Source organism: Strigops habroptila, chromosome 1 (assembly GCF_004027225.2).
Source record: "Strigops habroptila isolate Jane chromosome 1, bStrHab1.2.pri, whole genome shotgun sequence".
NCBI classification, from domain to species: Eukaryota; Metazoa; Chordata; class Aves; order Psittaciformes; family Psittacidae; genus Strigops; species Strigops habroptila.
Genome location: NC_044277.2, coordinates 94,469,346 through 94,487,074, shown reverse-complemented (window position 1 = coordinate 94,487,074; position 17,729 = coordinate 94,469,346). Strand labels below are relative to the sequence as shown.

At 41.4% G+C, this 17,729-nt stretch overlaps 2 protein-coding genes across 6 annotated transcripts in view; one reads left to right on the top strand and one right to left on the bottom strand.

Annotated features, from left to right (window-relative positions):
- The window catches only part of GPLD1 (glycosylphosphatidylinositol specific phospholipase D1), a 25,493-nt gene extending 20,581 nt beyond the window's left edge, over positions 1 to 4,912 (top strand). For 3 of the 4 annotated variants that reach the window (XM_030479715.1, XM_030479705.1, XM_030479725.1), the window contains 7 exons: positions 115 to 214; positions 308 to 401; positions 1,080 to 1,256; positions 1,566 to 1,726; positions 1,992 to 2,018; positions 2,125 to 2,175; positions 3,068 to 4,912. In XM_030479715.1, coding sequence (XP_030335575.1) covers positions 115 to 214; positions 308 to 401; positions 1,080 to 1,256; positions 1,566 to 1,726; positions 1,992 to 2,018; positions 2,125 to 2,175; positions 3,068 to 3,145 — 688 coding nt within the window. In that variant the 3' untranslated portion in view covers positions 3,146 to 4,912. Of the gene's footprint in view, positions 1 to 114; positions 215 to 307; positions 402 to 1,079; positions 1,257 to 1,565; positions 1,727 to 1,991; positions 2,019 to 2,124; positions 2,176 to 3,067 lie in introns of those variants that run through there. The other variant, XM_030479736.1, reaches the window with a different exon arrangement.
- Positions 3,873 to 17,729, bottom strand: MRS2 (magnesium transporter MRS2). Of its 2 annotated transcripts, none has more exons than XM_030479746.1 (11): positions 17,476 to 17,729; positions 17,043 to 17,116; positions 15,212 to 15,248; positions 14,506 to 14,618; positions 13,886 to 14,059; positions 13,090 to 13,220; positions 12,290 to 12,406; positions 9,457 to 9,609; positions 8,309 to 8,426; positions 7,414 to 7,527; positions 3,873 to 6,379 (listed from the first exon to the last, which is right to left on the bottom strand). In XM_030479746.1, the coding sequence occupies exons 1-11, from the start codon at positions 17,684 to 17,686 to the stop codon at positions 6,269 to 6,271; spliced, it is 1,353 nt and encodes a 450-aa protein (XP_030335606.1). In that variant the 5' UTR covers positions 17,687 to 17,729; the 3' UTR covers positions 3,873 to 6,268. The 2 variants fall into 2 exon arrangements, with proteins under 2 accessions (XP_030335606.1, XP_030335612.1); XM_030479752.1 differs by having other exon boundaries at positions 4,775 to 6,379; positions 17,614 to 17,726.

Sequence of the window (17,729 nt, the reverse complement as noted above, 5' to 3'; positions counted from 1 at the left end):
GGCAGCCACTATTATGCCAAACTAAAAGGGGAACATATTCTAGGAGGAGCAATCCTAGCTGAATGTACAAAAATATGTTGTCATATACAAATGTATTTTGCATTGTAATTCAAGCTGCAATCCCTTCTCATCGGATGTCAGACAGAGTGTTGGGAAGGTGTATGGGTATAACCCACCAAGCACAAAGCTCTGGTTTGCAGTAACTGGAGACAAGGTAGGGCTCCTTCTGTACTGTGGGACATTATGAATAATTTGAAGTAAAGTGTTATTTTGAAGGAATGACATAGGTGTGTTAAAAATCTGACAGGCGATGGGCAGAATGGGTTTGTCCCTGGCCAGTGGTGTGATGTCTATGGCTGGGATCACAAGGACAGTTTTGGTGGTGGGTGCACCTACTGCAGGTATGTCCTGAAAATTGGAAACCATTTCTGTTTGGGATGTTTCTTTCTGTATGACCAGAAAACAGATAAAAAGTTAAAAGTTAACTCCATAAAAGTTTAGTCCATAAAAGTTTAAATTGCTCCATAATTTAAAAACAACAAAAACCGACTGTAATCACTTACGAGTGCCTTGCGTGTAGAGTCTTCTGTACTATGCATCAACTTCAGTGTTGGTTTTTTCCTTCCTTAAAATTAGCTCTTAAAATTATCTTAGCAGCATTTCCACCTTGCATTCTTTATATATCAGTGATTTGCTAGTAGACTGCCTATTTTTTGGAATTAAAACAACACACTATTAGGAAAGTCAAAATGTAAAACTATCTTTAACTTGAGCGCATTTTTTCCCCTGGTACTATTGTTAAGAGATTGTTTCTATGCTAGTTAGTATTAATGCCATATAATGTTTGGTCTCATTTTACAGATTATATAAGTGTTATGTATGTGTGCCATATGGCATACATGTGCCATATATATGTTATGTAATGCCAGTATTACCTGTAATTATAGAATATAGATTATATACATGTAATGTAGATTACATGTTATGTAATGCCAGTATTATCTGCTGTCAGTGTATTGCAAGTATTAAACCTGAGTTCCTATGTCTGATGCTCAACTTCTGTTACTTCTTTTTCCCAGATAGCCTGTCTAGGATTTCCTTTATATCGTCAGTGCTGCTCCAAGCTGGGCTGGTTTTGGTATATGATCTGACAAACAGCACCAAGCCTTCTTTGCTCAGCGCATTCAGTGGGGACAGAAGATTTTCTCGCTTTGGAGGAGATATACACTTAAGTGACCTGGATAATGATGGACTAGGTAAAGCCTGATAAATCTATATCAGAGGTGAAATGTTTTACTTTTGGCAATAGTAAGACTGGTCACCTGCATATTCATACAAATGCTGAACACAGTCTGCTTCCTCGATTGACTCGTACCAGTATTTCATTGTGCCTTGTGGGGAGGCATCTCTAAAATCCCAAGCAACTCAGTCAGAAAGTGGAACATTTTAACTGTCATCATTAATAGGAATTGTGGTATCTGGAGATACGTAAATGCCAACTCTTCTGTTTTGGTTTAGCATTATTGCGCTTCTGATGTGTTATGTCATCCTTGTAATGTTTGCAGATGAAATGATCGTGACATCCCCACTGCGAACTAACGCTATCACCACGATACTGTTTGGTGGGGCAGCAGGCCGTGTTTACATTTACAACGGAAAGCAGGCATCCTCAGGGAATGTGACACGCCACTGCAAATCACTGGTATCTCCCTGTCCTGAGGACTGGGTAAGAAAACATGAAAGTGGAATCAAGGCAGAAAGTCATAATGACAGCTGAGTCATTACATCCAGTACAAGTATCTAGTGCATTCTGACTTGGTTCCAGAAAACAGAACATGTATTTATGTTTCTCAACCTATGACTCGGCTCCTCCTGTTTGTTCTCGAATTACTTTGCTGTTTAGGAGCCAAGGTTATCGCACTGGTCTTCTACTCTCCTAGCCTGGTTCTTCTCCACTGACTTTTTATTTTCTCTTTTTTTTCCTTCTTCAGGCACAGTATGTCCTGATTTCTCCTGAGGTAAGTGGCCAGAACATCATAAACTACTGAGAGAAACAAAAAAGTCACATTAAAAAAACCCAAACAACCAAACAACAGCACCGTAACAAGCAATGTTATTTTACAGGAACTGTCAAGATTTGGGAGTTCTGTTATCACTGTGAAATCTGAAAGAAAGGTGAGAAAAACTACTGTTGTCGCTTGCTTCGTATCATCTTTCTACCTCAACTTGCATATACTAGCCAACACCTCACATATGTATCTTACCCATTTGCAGAAGTCTTAAGGGCTGTAGAATTAAGTTTTGAGTGACTCCCTGCACTCATAATTAAAACCATTTTACAGATGGATGAACTATGGAGTTGCCAGAATTCTGGCACCTGACACCTGAACTGAAAGAGATCACTTTAAAATGGCCTGAAATCTGAATTACTTAAGAGTTCGCTGACAGTTTGCATGGGAAATCAAGCGTAGGTGCCAATTGGCTTTACTCCTTATTCTCTGGGTAGGGAGAACCTCTCAGTGTGAGAACTGAGGTTTTCCGTGATTACTGAGAAAGCGTCAGGACCAGGCTGAGGAGGTGTGTGACTGGCCTTCAACAACTGGTGTCTGACTTCTTGCTGTTAAAACATGCAATGGAGAAACCACCTCAGGATGTAAATGCTTCTAAACTAGGTTAGGATGCATAATCCAACACCTGAAACACAGGCATCACCAATAGCTTCTGTCTGAGCTCAAATGAGGTCATTCTCCAAGCAGTTGTGTTCTTTTGCTATGTCACCAATCCACTCCACACTCGAGCTTCATCTGTATTGATCCTAATCCTGAGAAACAGTTTATATTGGCAAGAGATGTATTTGACTGGTTGTAGCTTCTTCCAGTTACCCAAATGAAATAGTCTGTTTGCCAGATCATTTTATTAACCACTATTCTGATGAGGTGGGTTGTGCTCGCATTTCTTCTCATCACATTTCTGTATGACACTAATGATATGGACAAAATCTGGTTTCCATAAGGCAACCATATACCTGCAGTTGCATTTTGCTAACCCTTGTTCTGTATCTCTTCAGAAAGAAGTGGTGGTGGCAGCAGAGAGAAGTTCAGCGAAAGCACGACTTGGTGGAAGGCTTTTTATCTACTCGCTCTGAAAGTTCATGGTAGCCTTTAAGACCATGGCACAGCTGGTCTTTTAGTGAAGAATCTCTGTAGTATGTGCGATACTTTCCTTAACCAACACAAACCAAATGTCCCAGAGAGCCAGATAGGGTCCTAGATAGTTTAAAGGGAGGCAAGAATGGGCACTGGTTTTAAGTGAAGGGGAACATGAGCATTAATGGGGGTTTGACTTACAAACCAAACAAAGCTTTATCAGTCATGTAAAAGCACAAATTCTTTTGTGAGCAGTAGCATCACTTAACCTAGAACAAGCAAACTGGACCAAAAACCTTCTAGAGGCTAAAATAAGCAGGCAGCTAGATTTTTGGTAGTAATATTTAGCTGTATAAGGAATATTCAGTGGTCACATTCTTTACTGGTCAGATTTGAGTATTTTCTTGACAAACCCAGGAAAGAATAGCATGTAATATTCAGTTCCTTGTATACTGATACAGACAGGGATTCTAAGATGTCAAAAAGTTGTTTTCAAAATACTAAGCATGGAGGAAGGGCAGCTCTAAGCCAGACAGAAAGCTGGGTGCCAAGCAGTAGCACATCTTGAGGTCTGCATCCAGGGTGTGGAACAGCTGGCATCTCCCAGGGAGAAAACTACAAGCAAGACTGACCAAGTTTTAGGAAATGCTTTTGCTTTCACACTGGTGGCTGAGACTGCTCTACCACCCTTCGTGTTTTTATGTAAAATACCATGACCAGGGTAACTTAGAATTGTTAACAGCTTTATTGGTAACAGTACTGTCTTCAAGTAATTAACACTAATTTTGTATGATGCAGGTTTTACAGAGTGTGCATCAATTATCTATTAAACGACTTGAGCAGCAAGATGTTATGTTATTATTACCAGCACTGGTCTGCTGATGCATACATTTTCTCTCTCTTGCCTCCTTCACAAACGTAAAGCAATGGAAAGTCAGTGAATAGCACAGAATTCTAAAGGCTATGCTCCAAGACGACACACTTCAACTTACCCTCTTAGGAATTGTCTCTCTCAGAGAGGTTGGTTAAGGGGAAAAAAAGAGGCAAGATGAACAGCTTGATGTAGCTTGATGTATATTGTGTTCCAACATCTATTTGGAGGCTTTCTTTGCCCAAATAGCAGAACACTTTATAAAAAATTTAAATGCGAACTTTATGAAAGTAGTAACTGGATGGAAGTGAGAGCAGAGTACCCACAAATCTCTGCACAAGCAGTGTATTTTAGGGGGGAAATACATAGACTTTTAAAATGAAAATTGGCAAAACCAGTATGTTCTGTAGAAATTCCATTCTGAACATACAGCTTCCACTGGTTTTGGTTTTTTCTATGTGTGATCTCAGAGTAACTTTATTGCATGTGAATGCATTTTGATTTCTTGAATTGTCAGAAAACCATTACACATTTGTGTATGTCTGCAGAGAGAAAGGCAGTCTTGTAAAAGATATGTCCTTCTCTCACTGCTTTTATTGTGCTTTAAGTCAGTTAGGTACAGGAAAAGGAGTCAATACAGTTCACAGAAGCCTCTCTGCGCAGAAGCCTGTAAAGCTTAGATGAAAGCTTCTCAAACAGCTGCACCAACACATTTCAGTACTGGCCTAACATAACTACAGCTTGGTTGAAAACATCAGCATCCATATCCCTTCACACACTCAGCTTTCCTGGGGTTTATCAACCAAGGTATGTGAGCCATTGTTTCTTCCACTGGATTGCTCAGTTAGAGGCTTCTTATATCCCTACCTGCTTAGCAAAAAGGCTGAAAAAAAAACCCCAGCTAAAAATCTCAAAACCATTACAAACCCCCTTAGTTTTCTCACCTTCTTGTGCCTTTTTATATTTGTAGTTGAAGTCGCATACAGACCAAGAACAACTGTTTGAAAATAATTGCATACAACTGATTTTAACCAAACTAGGATCACAGGCCTGTACAATTTTAATTTATGTACCTTTTTATTCCCATTTTGACTTGTTAGTCCTGAGTGAAAATGTTCACAGCTACAGTTACTGTTTTTTCAACTCCTGCCAGTACAGTGATTTATCTGGTGGCACTTAAGGAGCTGCTCACTGTAAGTTATAGAGAGGTTAAAAAACTCAGACAGTTTGTGACCTGTTTTAGAAGGATTTCATGCTCCCTCTGCAGACTGAGAGAAACCAGCAGAGAATTACACCCTCAGAGTTCAGAGGTAAGTGCTAAGAAAAAACACAAGTAGTGGGCATAAGACTTTTACTCCTTACTTCAGTCCACCACCAGACACCAGGCTTCTTACTGTGGTGCAGGCTAGTCCATGCTTTGCCTTATCTTCTTGGAGAGAAAAGAGAAAACAGAACCCAGCTTACGAGAAACCAACAACTGGTCTGGTGCTTTTTACCAGCATGAGAAGCTGTTACACTGCAGCTGTATCAATGCACGCAGACACAGTATCAGAGAACAAGCACCAGGGTGTGTTACCAACAGGTCGCTTTTCCTGTTAGTAAAACTGCGTACCTTTCAGAGCTGAATTAATTGTTAAGGAATACCCAAGGTAAGTAGCTACATTTCAAAGCTTGCTATTGCTCACTTGAAATAAGGGAAAACATTGTTTCTGGTTACTGCCAATTTACAGAGGATGCTTCAGGAGAGATGCAGGTATGCTTTCTGCTTTGGAAAATCTGTTCTCTGCAATTAAACAGGGCCTTAAAAAAAAACATTAAAAGGCCATTTTTGGAGTGTTTTTTTCTTTGACATTGGAAGTCAGATTCGTAAATCTGCAGCTCAGAACCAGAATTATTAATGAATGCTGGCTGCTGTCATCCCTTAAGCTGAAAATACTGTTCTCTTTAAGAAAGGCCATTACACGAAGAAGTATTTGACAGAAATGCCCCCAAAATAAATAAATGTATGTGATACAGAAAACTAATGGAACATACATGGGGTGTGAGGTGAGACTACTGTGAAAGCATATCTCTCTTTTCCCTGTTTTTCTCCTTTTGTGTATAAGCATTAAAATCTGACCATACTTTTTGGCATAAAATAATATATTAAATTAGCAAGTTTAGAAATTCTTGCAGTTTTCAGTAAGGAAGAACAAATGGAAGTGTCCAGAGTCCACCCTGTAACAACAAAAGTCTCTTCATTCCTGCTGTTCTATTGGTTTGTTAATGTGCTTCTGTTCAGCCCAAATGTTTCTGGTTTAAGGTTGTTCTTTATGTCCACTCTTCCAGCTGCTGGTTGGGATTTTTTCAAAACTGCAGGAACCTAGGCAAGATAGTACAAAACAGCCTGTGATTACATGAGAAGCTGCTCTATATGCAGCAGAAGGAAATAAATCTTCACAGAGACCCGAACCCTGATTCTTCTTAATTTTTAGAACACTCTCTCTGGCTTCCCCCTCCCTAATCCCTTTCAGTGTATTTCTCCAATCCAGAGTTAGTATGTGCTGGAGTTGGTTCTGAGCAACACTTGAGCATAATCCTGTTGGTTGTAGCCATAGTCAGCAATCCACAACACACTCCTTCTATCTGCCTTAGTGACAAGGGAGGGGAGGGAGGGAAGAGGAGTATATCTGTGACTCCCTTTCTTTTGTCACTTGTAGCAATTTAACACTTGAATCCACTGGTACTTCCCTGTTACAAGTATTAGTGCAGAATAGAGGTGGACAATACAGTCCCAAAAGCCTTGGGAGGAAATGCTAGCCAACAAGGAAAATAACCCATGCAAAATCTTGCTAATCTGAGATGGTCTCCTTGGAAATCTTCATACAGCTTGGTACAATGGGGCTCTAAAAATGCCATCAGCATCAATGGCAAAGACACCTGGTGTGCATGTGATGAGCTATTACAAACTTTGGATTGGGAGTCAGGACACCACAACCATGGCATCATTCTCTGGGGAGTTGTTACAGCTAGTCCTCATTGTCCTTTTACCTGCTTTCTTTTTACGAGACAGGTGCTACAGATCCAGAGTTAGCTGAGCAGGCAAATTAGGGCTGTTTCTACCATTAGCCTCAGCTTCCCTTGGGCTGCCAGGTTAAAGTAAATACAGCGTGTCTCAAGGAACAGCCTACAGCTTTGCTTCTGCCAACAGTGAGCAGTATCTTACTGCTCAGGTGTATCTTTGCCAGTGCTGGGGCTTCCCACCTCATTCAACCCAGCTAGAGAGAACCTCCTCCTTTGCCTAGGAGCAGACACTGAGCTGAATTCCCCCTGCTCTGCGGCCCAGCCCTCTAAAATGGCTTATTTCCTGCTTTAGAAATGGACTGTACGTGCAGAAACCCAGCCAGCCATACGTACTTGAGGAGGTAGTGGAGGTTCTAGGTGCCGCCCAAGGAAGGAAAGCAAGCGTCGCCATATCAGACCGCTTCCCAGAAACATAATCCCTGTCACCAGCCAAAACATCCTGGGGTCCTACCAACAGAACATTCCCATTAGTCATAACACTCTCTCTTCAGAAAAGGGATTATCCAGAGATAATCTCACACTCTCCACCAGAGTTCTCCTCCTTCATGGGAGGAAGTGGTAAACTCTACCAATAGCCAAGCCCTACCTTGGGAAAAGGGCTGTTTCATAGCAAAGCATTTTACTTAAGAATCACCCTCATACATTCTGCTACCGTCTCATGCAGTTTTTCCTTCCTTCATCAGGAAGTTTGAAAATTTAACCCTTCTATTTAATGGATTTGAAAAGAAAGAGTCTTTGCTTTGTTTAGTTTTGCTTGTTTGTTTTAAAGATAGCATGTGCAATTGTAAACTTGTACCCCTCCCAGGTGTAAACGTGTAATTGACAGCAGAGTATTTCCTCTGGTGTGCTGGAAAGGCCCTGGCTGCTTGACAGACACCCTTGTATCTGGAAAACAAAGCTCGTCTTTTCAGAAAAATAGATGATCATTACAGAAACCTTAATACTGCTTTATAGCCAGTCCTTATACAACCACAAATTTGTCTTCCTGTTTCTTTTCCACAGACATGACACAGAAAAAAGGCTGCTAAACTGTGCAGTTAGTCATACAATAATTTGCCTAAAAGAAATGTGACAGCATGAACACATGAATCACTGGAATAAATTATATTCACACACTAATATAAAACCTTTACCTGTAGAAAGAATTAAGTTATACTGAACATAAAATACACGCTAAAAGTAGGGTCCATGTACTATGTCACTGATAAAAGCAATAGTTGTTCCTTACCTCTTCAAGAGATGACTCCAAGTTCATACCAAATGCAACTCCTATGAGTCCAAAGAGAGAGAGAGAAAAAGTCCCCATAGTCAGCTGCAAATTCAGTCTCATCATCACATTACGGTGGCTAAAGAAGGGAGAAACATCTGTAAGGGGAACCCAAAGAACTGATTTGCTGCCCAAATTCTCACATTCCATACAGTATGCACTAAAACCAAACAGTGAGAGGAAATCATGCTGCAATTAGACAACCCAGTGAGAAAGCTTATGAAACTACAGTATAAAGAGTCAGCTTCGCTCACTTCTTAAAGGTGTATATACACAGAGTAACAGTAAATTTTCACAGAAATTCATGTTTTCTCACCATTAACTGGCTGGAATTTATATGTACATATTCACAAGAAATAAAAATTTACTGGTGCCTTGCAAATGGATACACCTACAAAGAAGTAGAGTCAGTAAATGCTGCAGACTATAAACTTGAGCCTGTTTTGGAGAATTCAATGTTCAAGTCTTCCCCAAATGGATTTCTGTGGTTTCCTGATGCAGCAGCCACCAATTGCTTTATACAGGTAGCTCCCCAGTAAGGAGGAGAAAGAGTACTAAATGCTAACCTCAAAGACAGAATGGCAGGTGCTTACAAATTCAAGCTATAATTATTTTTCAGTAAGAAAGCTGCCTAGTAGTGAAAACTGCAGCACACAGAGTGAGAGAAAATACTCCAAAGTTATTGTATCATCCCACAGAGTGATAATGCAACTTGTGTTACCCAGCCAGACTTAAGTAATTTAGGTTTTCTGAATTAAAAGTAAACTTTCCTGAGTAGAATTTTATTTTGCCCCTAAATTTGCAGGGATTTCCTTTAGTGTATAGCTCCTCAGAAGGACCTAGGACAAGCTTGGTTTCTTCTGGTAAGGAAAACTGACGCATACCTAGCTAGGGAGCTTTTTATACATACTAATTAGGGTGTCTTGTTGCTTTGCTTTATCCAGTTCACTTGCAAGAAAAGTGCAATGCAGATTCTTGTGCTGTGACTGCAAGTGCATTCAAACCCCCATGAAGACCCCCCCAGCTGTCCCTGTAGGCAGATTTGGGAAAGACTAGGCAGCGTTAAATTCTGCCCGGCTGTTGGCAGTCCAGAAGATAGGGTAGCTAACCTGTCTAGGTTGATAAAGATTATGCTTTCTGAGTCATCAATCAACAGCCTGAGTTCACGAGCTTCATTTGCAAGATCTTCTGCTTGTCTGTAATAGCTCTCCAGCAGCAGCTCCATTTCCTCTGCATGGTCAATCCCAGATATACTCTCCTCACTGTAAGCAACATGTATATACAATACAGTGTATTACTGATGTGTTAAGACAAGGCACGTAAGAGTTGTAGGGAACAGACAACAAGAGTGCTGTTAGACACTAGATCTCAAAATCCAATATTTTCAGTGAGGAACTTCCATCAATACCAAGAGCTTCAAATAAAAGGCATATTTTTATATCTATCAGCTGATCAGCATAGGCAGTTGATTTTTTTACGTAAAGCAGTTAGCATTTGATGAGCTCAAGACATGCACAACACCACAAATCTTTCTTGTTCAGATATTAAAAAGTTATGAAGTCATGTTGATTTTATATTCTTTATAAAGTTTATATTACCGTGTTTATATGTTTATTATATATTTTGCTATAAAGTGCTGACAGTTTTGAAAGGATATGCTTAATTTCCTGGTGCCCTCAAGTGGTGGAAGCTGGTAACAGTGTAGTCAAAAACTCCAAGAATAAAAGAAACCACCACAAGTCAACACACAAACAATTACAGCGAGAGAGATGTTTTAGAGGTACATTATAATAGTTTAGTTGTAAGGTGTTTCAGTTATACACAGTGATTACTGCATGTTCTGGAGCATGAAACAGATGAAGAATGAGCATCAAACAGAAGATGCTGCTTTCCTAAATGAAGTCTGTCTGAGAGACTTTAATCTTATTTCATGGTCCAACTGCTGGTGCAGCAGCCTCCTCTGGAACAGCTATGTATGTTTCTGGTGGTGTACTGGATTGCTGTGTAGATGAAAGCTGGGGCACCTGAGATCCACAAGAGCTCGGAAACTAGAAGCAAACCCAGGAAGACTCTTCATATTTTTGTCCTTTGTAGTATAACCTCACTTCTGCAGAGAGACTGAAGTTTTTAAAGAATCTCCTCGCATTTCTGACTGTTAAAGGAACCTCTCTGAAATGGTTTTCCAAGAAAATAAGTGACATATCTTAAGAATCAACACGCATAAGCTCCCTGAGGAGCTCTAACAGAGCCCCTAGTTTCTGTCTTACAGGGCAGAAACTCTGAGTTAGCTAGGCTGATTTTAGAGCCCTTCGGACCTTGAGGTTTTTACTGCATGCAGATGAGAGGAGTTGCAGACTTAAAAGCCTTAGAGCACTATCTGCTGTATTACAGATTCAGCTCAAGGTCTTACTTGATGACTATCTTTACATTGGCCTCTCTGTGGATATACAAAGGGCAACAACAGGCATACGGACTTGAAAATAACTGCCACCTGATTTGCTTTCATTAACTAGTCTCTATCTGTCTCATGAGTCTTCAACAGTCTGCCATGCCTTCGCACAAAGATACACTGCCTACATCATCTTCTCCTTCTGGGTTCAGCTCACCGTTCTGGCTACAAATGATCTCTGATGGCACCCATATGCCTCACTGGGTTTCTCCACACCTTCTCAGACTTCTTGAGTTCAGCAACCACCACTTACCACCTGCATCAATCGTGGAGCCAGAAGAGCTGTCCACACACTGCCTGCCTGCAAATGTGCTGCCATGGCTAGAGTTTCCTGGTGTGCATTGTACACAGATCACCTCACTGCACCCTGTAGCACGGCACAACCTCCCACCACTACCTCTCCTACCCTTGTGCAATGGTGTCTGAAACAAAGGATGACTTCAGGCTTCTCCTGACATGAGTGTTTAAGGTTACCTTGTATCTTTCCTAGATGTTCCCTATACATTGTCTACCATGAGGCAAGAAAAGATTTCCCAGCAGCTTGTATTAAGTCCAGAGGAAGGCTGTGAGCAAAACCAGGACAAAGACCAGCTGCTGGCTCAGGAGCAGCCCTCAATTCAGAGCCCTCCTGATACTGCTCCAGCAGATACACTAGTAATGCCAACCGTGTCCCACTTCTGGAATACTGAGTTTCTGCTGCACATTTAGACTAAGCTCTGAAGGACAAGAAACTACCTCCCATGCTACTGTGTAAACAGTATTAATATCCACATGCAGTGTGGTTAGGCAAAAGTAGCATTCAGCAACTTCGCAAAGGATGCTGAAAAGCAGTTTCTGTTATCTGCTTAAACATAAAGCACGTCTGTACGCCCAAGATTTAAATACAGTTCAGCCCAAAACATACTGGGATCTGGTACACATTCTCTTTTTGCTTTTTAGTTTTTGTTAAAGCAACCAGTACTGCTGCTGCTGTCTTTCACCAGAATTTGAGAGAGTGCAATAGGACTATTTCTGAATGTACATCTTTCCTGAAATACTGCTCTTCAGATGCACAACAAGATTGCTCCAGGGCCTCTTTCCTTCAAGTTCTGCTGGTAAGCGAAAAGCTAGAAGACAGGTGTTCAGAACACTTCTAACAAATGAAGCATGGTGTCTGACCTATTTAAGACAAGCTTTAAAATGAGCAAAATTCTCCCAGAAAGTGTTAACATTTGCCTTTTCTCCTTCTGCCATCCTGCTCCCATCCCATTCCATACTGGATGAGCTGACCTGTTATACCAAGAACTATTTGAAACTGCATAATATAACTAGCGCTAACAGAGTCCCTCTCCAAAATGGCAAATACAACAATTTCTGAAGCAGCAAGCATTAGGGCTTTAAAAAAATAAGTCTTTTTCTTTCTGCTTTTGGCAGGGAACACACAGTTTAGTGTTCAAGTTCTTCTAAAACAAATCACACTGTTAAAAAAGTACATGGTTTCCAAATATACATACAATACTTGTGGATCAGTCCATTTAGATAGACAGAGCTCTTCTATTAATTCTTCTTCATCTAAGATCTCCAGAATTGTTTCTTTGAAAACTTTAAGATCTGTTTCCAGTTCTGACAAGCTGAAGAAAGAACAGGCAAAAAAAGTCAAGTAATCCCCACTGGCACCAGTGCACAAAGGTAATCTCTAACTGAGTTTGCCAGCCAGCACCCTCGCCTGACAGAGTGGCCAGGGAAGACTTCTTTGCAGGCTTCTAAGAACTCCTTCAAAAAATTCCCTACAGGCCATACACGTAGCAGTGGCAGTGATCTGTCTGGGGACCAGTGAGCTACAGACACACACTGAAAGGGATTCAGATGTGTTTTCTGGATATATTCCTAAGCTAGAGGAAACAAATAGTCTATGAGCATGTAGCGAGTATGTATCAGAGAGACTAATACAGGAAGGTACCAGTATATGAGAACAAGTAACCTTAAAGCATAGATCCAAAGGCTAGTCTTGTTTTACATTACATGAAACACTTTCATGATGTTATTTTATTCTCTTAGGTATTATTCTGTTCTGTCAGATGCTATTTAAGAAGCTCAACTGTATTTCTGACAACTTGGAATAGACTTCCCTTTTTCTATTTTGGCCCATACCACTCATCTTTCATATACCAATTTTTACATTTAGAAGTAAGATGCACAACCCAGCATTACAGTTAGCTAGGAAATTAATATTAGATGCCATTTTTCTAACATTTCATTGCACATAATTTTCTATGGTCATCTTCTCAGCTCTTCACAGCTTACTCTTATTTACCTCTTGCCATTTTGCAGGAGAATGTGTAGTTTACTCCTATCCACAGACAAAAGCTTGGGGTCCACTAGAGCTTCCAGTGTCTCAAGGATCTGAGGCTGCAAAGTGTTAAGTCTCCCCTGCAGTCTGCTGATCTAGGTAACAACATGATCCTTCATAAGAATTAAAGCAATCCCTTTAGAATGACTTGGGCTACTGACTCCTGTCTCTGAACACAGAATTCACAGTAACAGGCAGTTAACACAATCTGCTTTCCAATGCCCGGGAAATACTTGCTACCGGGATACCACTTATAAGATAAGGCCAGTGCAAAACACAGTATTTTAGAAAAGGGATTTGCACTTAACTGAAACCCAGTGACAACCACAGCAATAAGGCTGATAAAGCAAAACCACTATTTGTCTAGAAATGTCATATTAGCATTAGCAAGCACGGATTTTTAAGGATAGCTAGAAATTGTTATCTGACTCCTGCCCAAGAGGCCAAAAACCTCAGCGTGACTTCTATTTCAGCTACAGCATGTCTCTAGAAAGGTACTGACTTGTTTTCAACTGTCCAAATGATGGTAAAGCCATCACATCCAACTAGCACTTTCTCGGGAAGGGAATGGAAACACACGTACACACAAAACCATAAAAACTAAAGTAACAAAAGCCAAACCAAAACGAGCTCCTACTTTAAGTGCAGAATACATATAGAAATGAGTACGTATAAATAGTTACACAAGAATAAAATGATACTGTCCTTTCTATGAAGCAACAACTTCCAAAACTGTTTAAATAAAAATGAGACAGCTCACCCGGTACTGCAGGATTGCTTCTATGGCTCGGAATTCAAAGGGCAGGGAATATGTAACTAGCTGACCTTCCCCAGCCAGCTGAGATGCTAGTTCCTTGAAGAGCCAGTGTTCCAGATTTAAATTACGATAATCTAGTATCAGAAGAAACTCTGGTGTTATGACAGCCTTCAAGAACTGAAAAAGACAGCACATGCGGAAGTCTGAAAAACCACCTCTTTCAAGATATCTTGTAACTCTGTAGTGCATTTGATAATTTAGGCTCTGATAAAGCCATTCTTCAAATGTCTTTCCAGGCAGGAAAATAACAGAATCTCATGTTAACTGCAAACTAGTACATTCCCTATGGTTCAGACACAGCACTGTGCCAGTGGTGGTATGATTGAGCAGAAGCTCCTTGTAAGCCTTTACTTCTATGACAATGTTAGTAATGTTTCTTCTGTCATTAACATGTACTGTCGGTAAACCTGTACCTCTGATTGCTAGGCAGAGCTCCAAAGACACATTTACTGTGCTGGACTGCACCTCATAGAAAGCTGGTACTAAAAGAACTTTGCAAGAAAATGCAAGTGCAAGTTTAAGACATGGTTGAAGTTTACATTCAACTACAGGGAAACCATTACCTCCATTCTCATGATGATCCTATTGTTCCTAGTTGCTATGCTCATTAGGTGTTGGAATCTTAGATCTCGAGCTTGAAGACCCAATTCCTGGTACAATTCTGTTTTCTTCTTTTCTAGCATAAAAATATTTTTAAATGAAGACATTTAGGGGACAAGCATATATGTTCTGAAATGACATTTTGCTCTGTTACTAAGTCCCACAGAAGGAAAAAAAAAAGAGCTGTTATCTTAAAAACAGTTTTCCTCCCATTGATTCCTCAATATACAAAGTTTATAAGACTGTATCTTAAGTGGGAAGAGAAAAAACTCAGATATAAGTGAAAAAGTTAGCCATGAAAATTAATTTCACGTCAGAAACCAGGTAACTCATTTGACAAAGCTCAAAGGAAGGAAATGCAAGGTGAGGAAAGCTGCGTGCTTGTCAAAAAGGGAAAAGACAAAGTAAAAATGACCTTCCTGTGAAAGATGGTATATGTTATTTTCAAAGTATAACTTAAAAATATGTAAAAATTGTAACAATAAAGATGCTATGAAGACCAATAGAAGGCAGCAAAACAAAGAACACGTTGCAACATCCCACACAGAGAAGTATCTCAAATATAATTTCCTATCCCATGCAAATTGCCAATTGGGCTTTTCTGTATTGGACAACGAAAAAAGACAAACAAAAACCAACCAACCAACCAAAACTGCAATGAGGACTCACCAAAATAGGTAGTATTTCCCTCTTTGTCAAGCTTCATCTACAGGAGTGGAAAAGAAAAATTTTTTTCACAGAACTACTATATGTCAAGAAATCAATTCCTAAAATTGTCTGCACTTGCCTAAAGTCAAGTGGAATACACATTATGAAGAAAAAGCAACCTTTTATTCACTCTCTTCACAGTTCATCCCAATTGAGAAAAATTTGCACCAGACTGCCACACACCAAATACCAGTGTCATCTGCGTGATCATGTTCCCATGTAAACCTTGAGAAGAAGGTAATTTACAGAGGATCAGACTTAGAATAGACTATTTCAGTCAGAAGGGACCTACAACAATTACAGGATCCAACTGCCTGACCATTTCAGGGCTGACAAAAATTTAAAGCATGTTAAGGGCATTGTCTAAATGCCCCTTCAACACTAACAGGCTTGGGGCATCGACAACCTCTCCAGAAAGCCTGTTCCAGTGCTTCAACACCCTCTTGGTAAAGAAATGCTCTCTCATGTCCAGTCTAAACATACCCTGGCACGGCTTTGAACCACTCATACGTGTCCTATCACTGGATACCAGGGAGAAGAGATCAGTGGGGCATCTTACATTTTGGATCACAAATTTTGCTATTTCCTTTGGAGCAATCAAAAAACGTTACAAATAAAATTTTAAAAGTGAAGAGTACCACAAACTGAGTGATTAGACCTTGTGCCCATGTCAAGTACTACACTAATATGTTATTCAGCTAGTAACCTTCACCTAAATCCTTCTTGTCTTAGCACTTGTCATTTAGATTTTTCATGTAATGTTTGTATCTCATAGTAAAATTACTTCACTGGGAAAACTGCAATGTCTGGTTTAAGGAGAAAGTTCGCTGTTTTGCTCGTAAAACACGTAGCTTAATTCTGTATTACTGGCTTTAAAAATAACTTTCTGTGAATTAAACATACCTAAGTGCACATTCCAGTAGAGCTGCAACAGGGGATACATGGCCACAAGGATCTACCCGCATGCACCTTCCTGCAGAATGACTGCTTTTCATCCCCAAAAGAAGGCCTTCCCTTCCCTCACATGCACTAATAATGTCAATCAAGCAGTGTGCAAACGGCTTTCAGATTAACTTTTTTAAAAGAATATAGAGCTTGTTTTTCCCAAAATCATCCGTCTGCTTAGAACTGCAGCTACCAAAAACCAGGAATAATATTTCTAAAAGGCATTAACAAGCCTTGACAAGCTTAACAAGAAAGCTTCTGACTGCAGCACTTCCAAGAATTGACCTGCCTTCACAATTAAAGCAAGAGAACTTGCAGCAGACACTGGATCTTAGACAAACATCTCGACAAAAGCTGTACAGAATCACAGAATGGTTAGGGTTGGAAAAGACCTTAAATTCATCTAGTTCCAAGCCCCTGCCATGGGCAGGGACGCCTCACACTAGACTATGTTGCCTAAGGCTCTGCCCAACCTGGCCTTGAACACTGCCAGGGGTGGAGCATTCACAACTTCCTTGGGCAACCCATTCCAGTACCTCACCACCCTCACGGTAAAAACTTCTTCCTTATATCTAACCTGAACTTCGCCTGTTTAAGTTTGAACCCATTCCCCCTTGTCCTATCACTACAGTCCCTGATGAAGAGTCCCTCTCCAGCCTACTTGTAGGGCCCCTTCAGATACTAGACGGCTGCTATCAGGTCAATTCAGAATACCTTAAACCAACAATTTAGAACTAGGGATGTCTTCTGTGAGATGAAATCTATCTGCTCTTCTGATGCTTTAAGAAAGAGTACCATCATCTTGCACAAGCTGCCCTTGCTGGTGGAAACTCCTGCACATACTTACCACTGCAAAAACAGGAGCCACGCTAGCTAAGGTGGCTTGGGAGGGCTCTGTTGGGACATGCTGATAAAGTTTACCTGAAGAAAGACAAGACATTTCTATTTACGTTTTCCAGCACACTACACTTCACCTTTAATGATGCAGTGCTCTGCTACAAGCCATCTGCATAACCACTGGCACAGAAACTAAGCAGCACCGACCGTGAGAAGGCCCCCACGAACCTGACACCCGCCCAGCAAGAAGCCGATACGGCACCGAGAGTCCAGCTACTGCCGGTTTGGTTTCCCGGTCCCCGGCGGGGGTGTCACCCTTCCCGCCTCCCCGCCCGCGGGCCCACACAATGAGGCCTACCGGGGTGCACGGAGGGGGCACCGCCGCCACGAGGGACCAAGGCCCGGCGTGGCCTGCCCCAACCCGTCCCAGCCCCGCCGCTTACCGGCCCAGCGCAGCCCCCGGGCGCACAGCGGCACAGCCGCGGCCGCGGCCGCGGGCCGGCCGGGGCCTGGCAGCAGCCCGAGGCCGGCCCCCAGGCGGGACCCGCCGCCCGCCGCGCCCGCCCAGCCGCAAGCCGTACAGCAGCAGCGGCAACTCCGCGCGGCCCCGCGAGGGCGGCGCAGGGCGCGGGGGAGCAACCCGGTGCGCAGCATAGGCGCGTAGCGCCCGCACAGCGCGGAACAGCACGGTACGGTG

Bases quoted from the DNA above. Each gene is read 5' to 3' on its own strand.
- MRS2 (XM_030479746.1), bottom strand. From the start codon at position 17,686: ATGCTGCGCACCGGGTTGCTCCCCCGCGCCCTGCGCCGCCCTCGCGGG. The intron at 7,528-8,308 runs GTAAGGAACAAC...TTCTGTTGGTAG, and splicing joins TGGAGTCATCTCTTGAAGAG to GACCCCAGGATGTTTTGGCT. The intron at 6,380-7,413 runs GTACGTATGGCT...TATCTTGCCTAG, and splicing joins AACCTCCACTACCTCCTCAA to GTTCCTGCAGTTTTGAAAAA.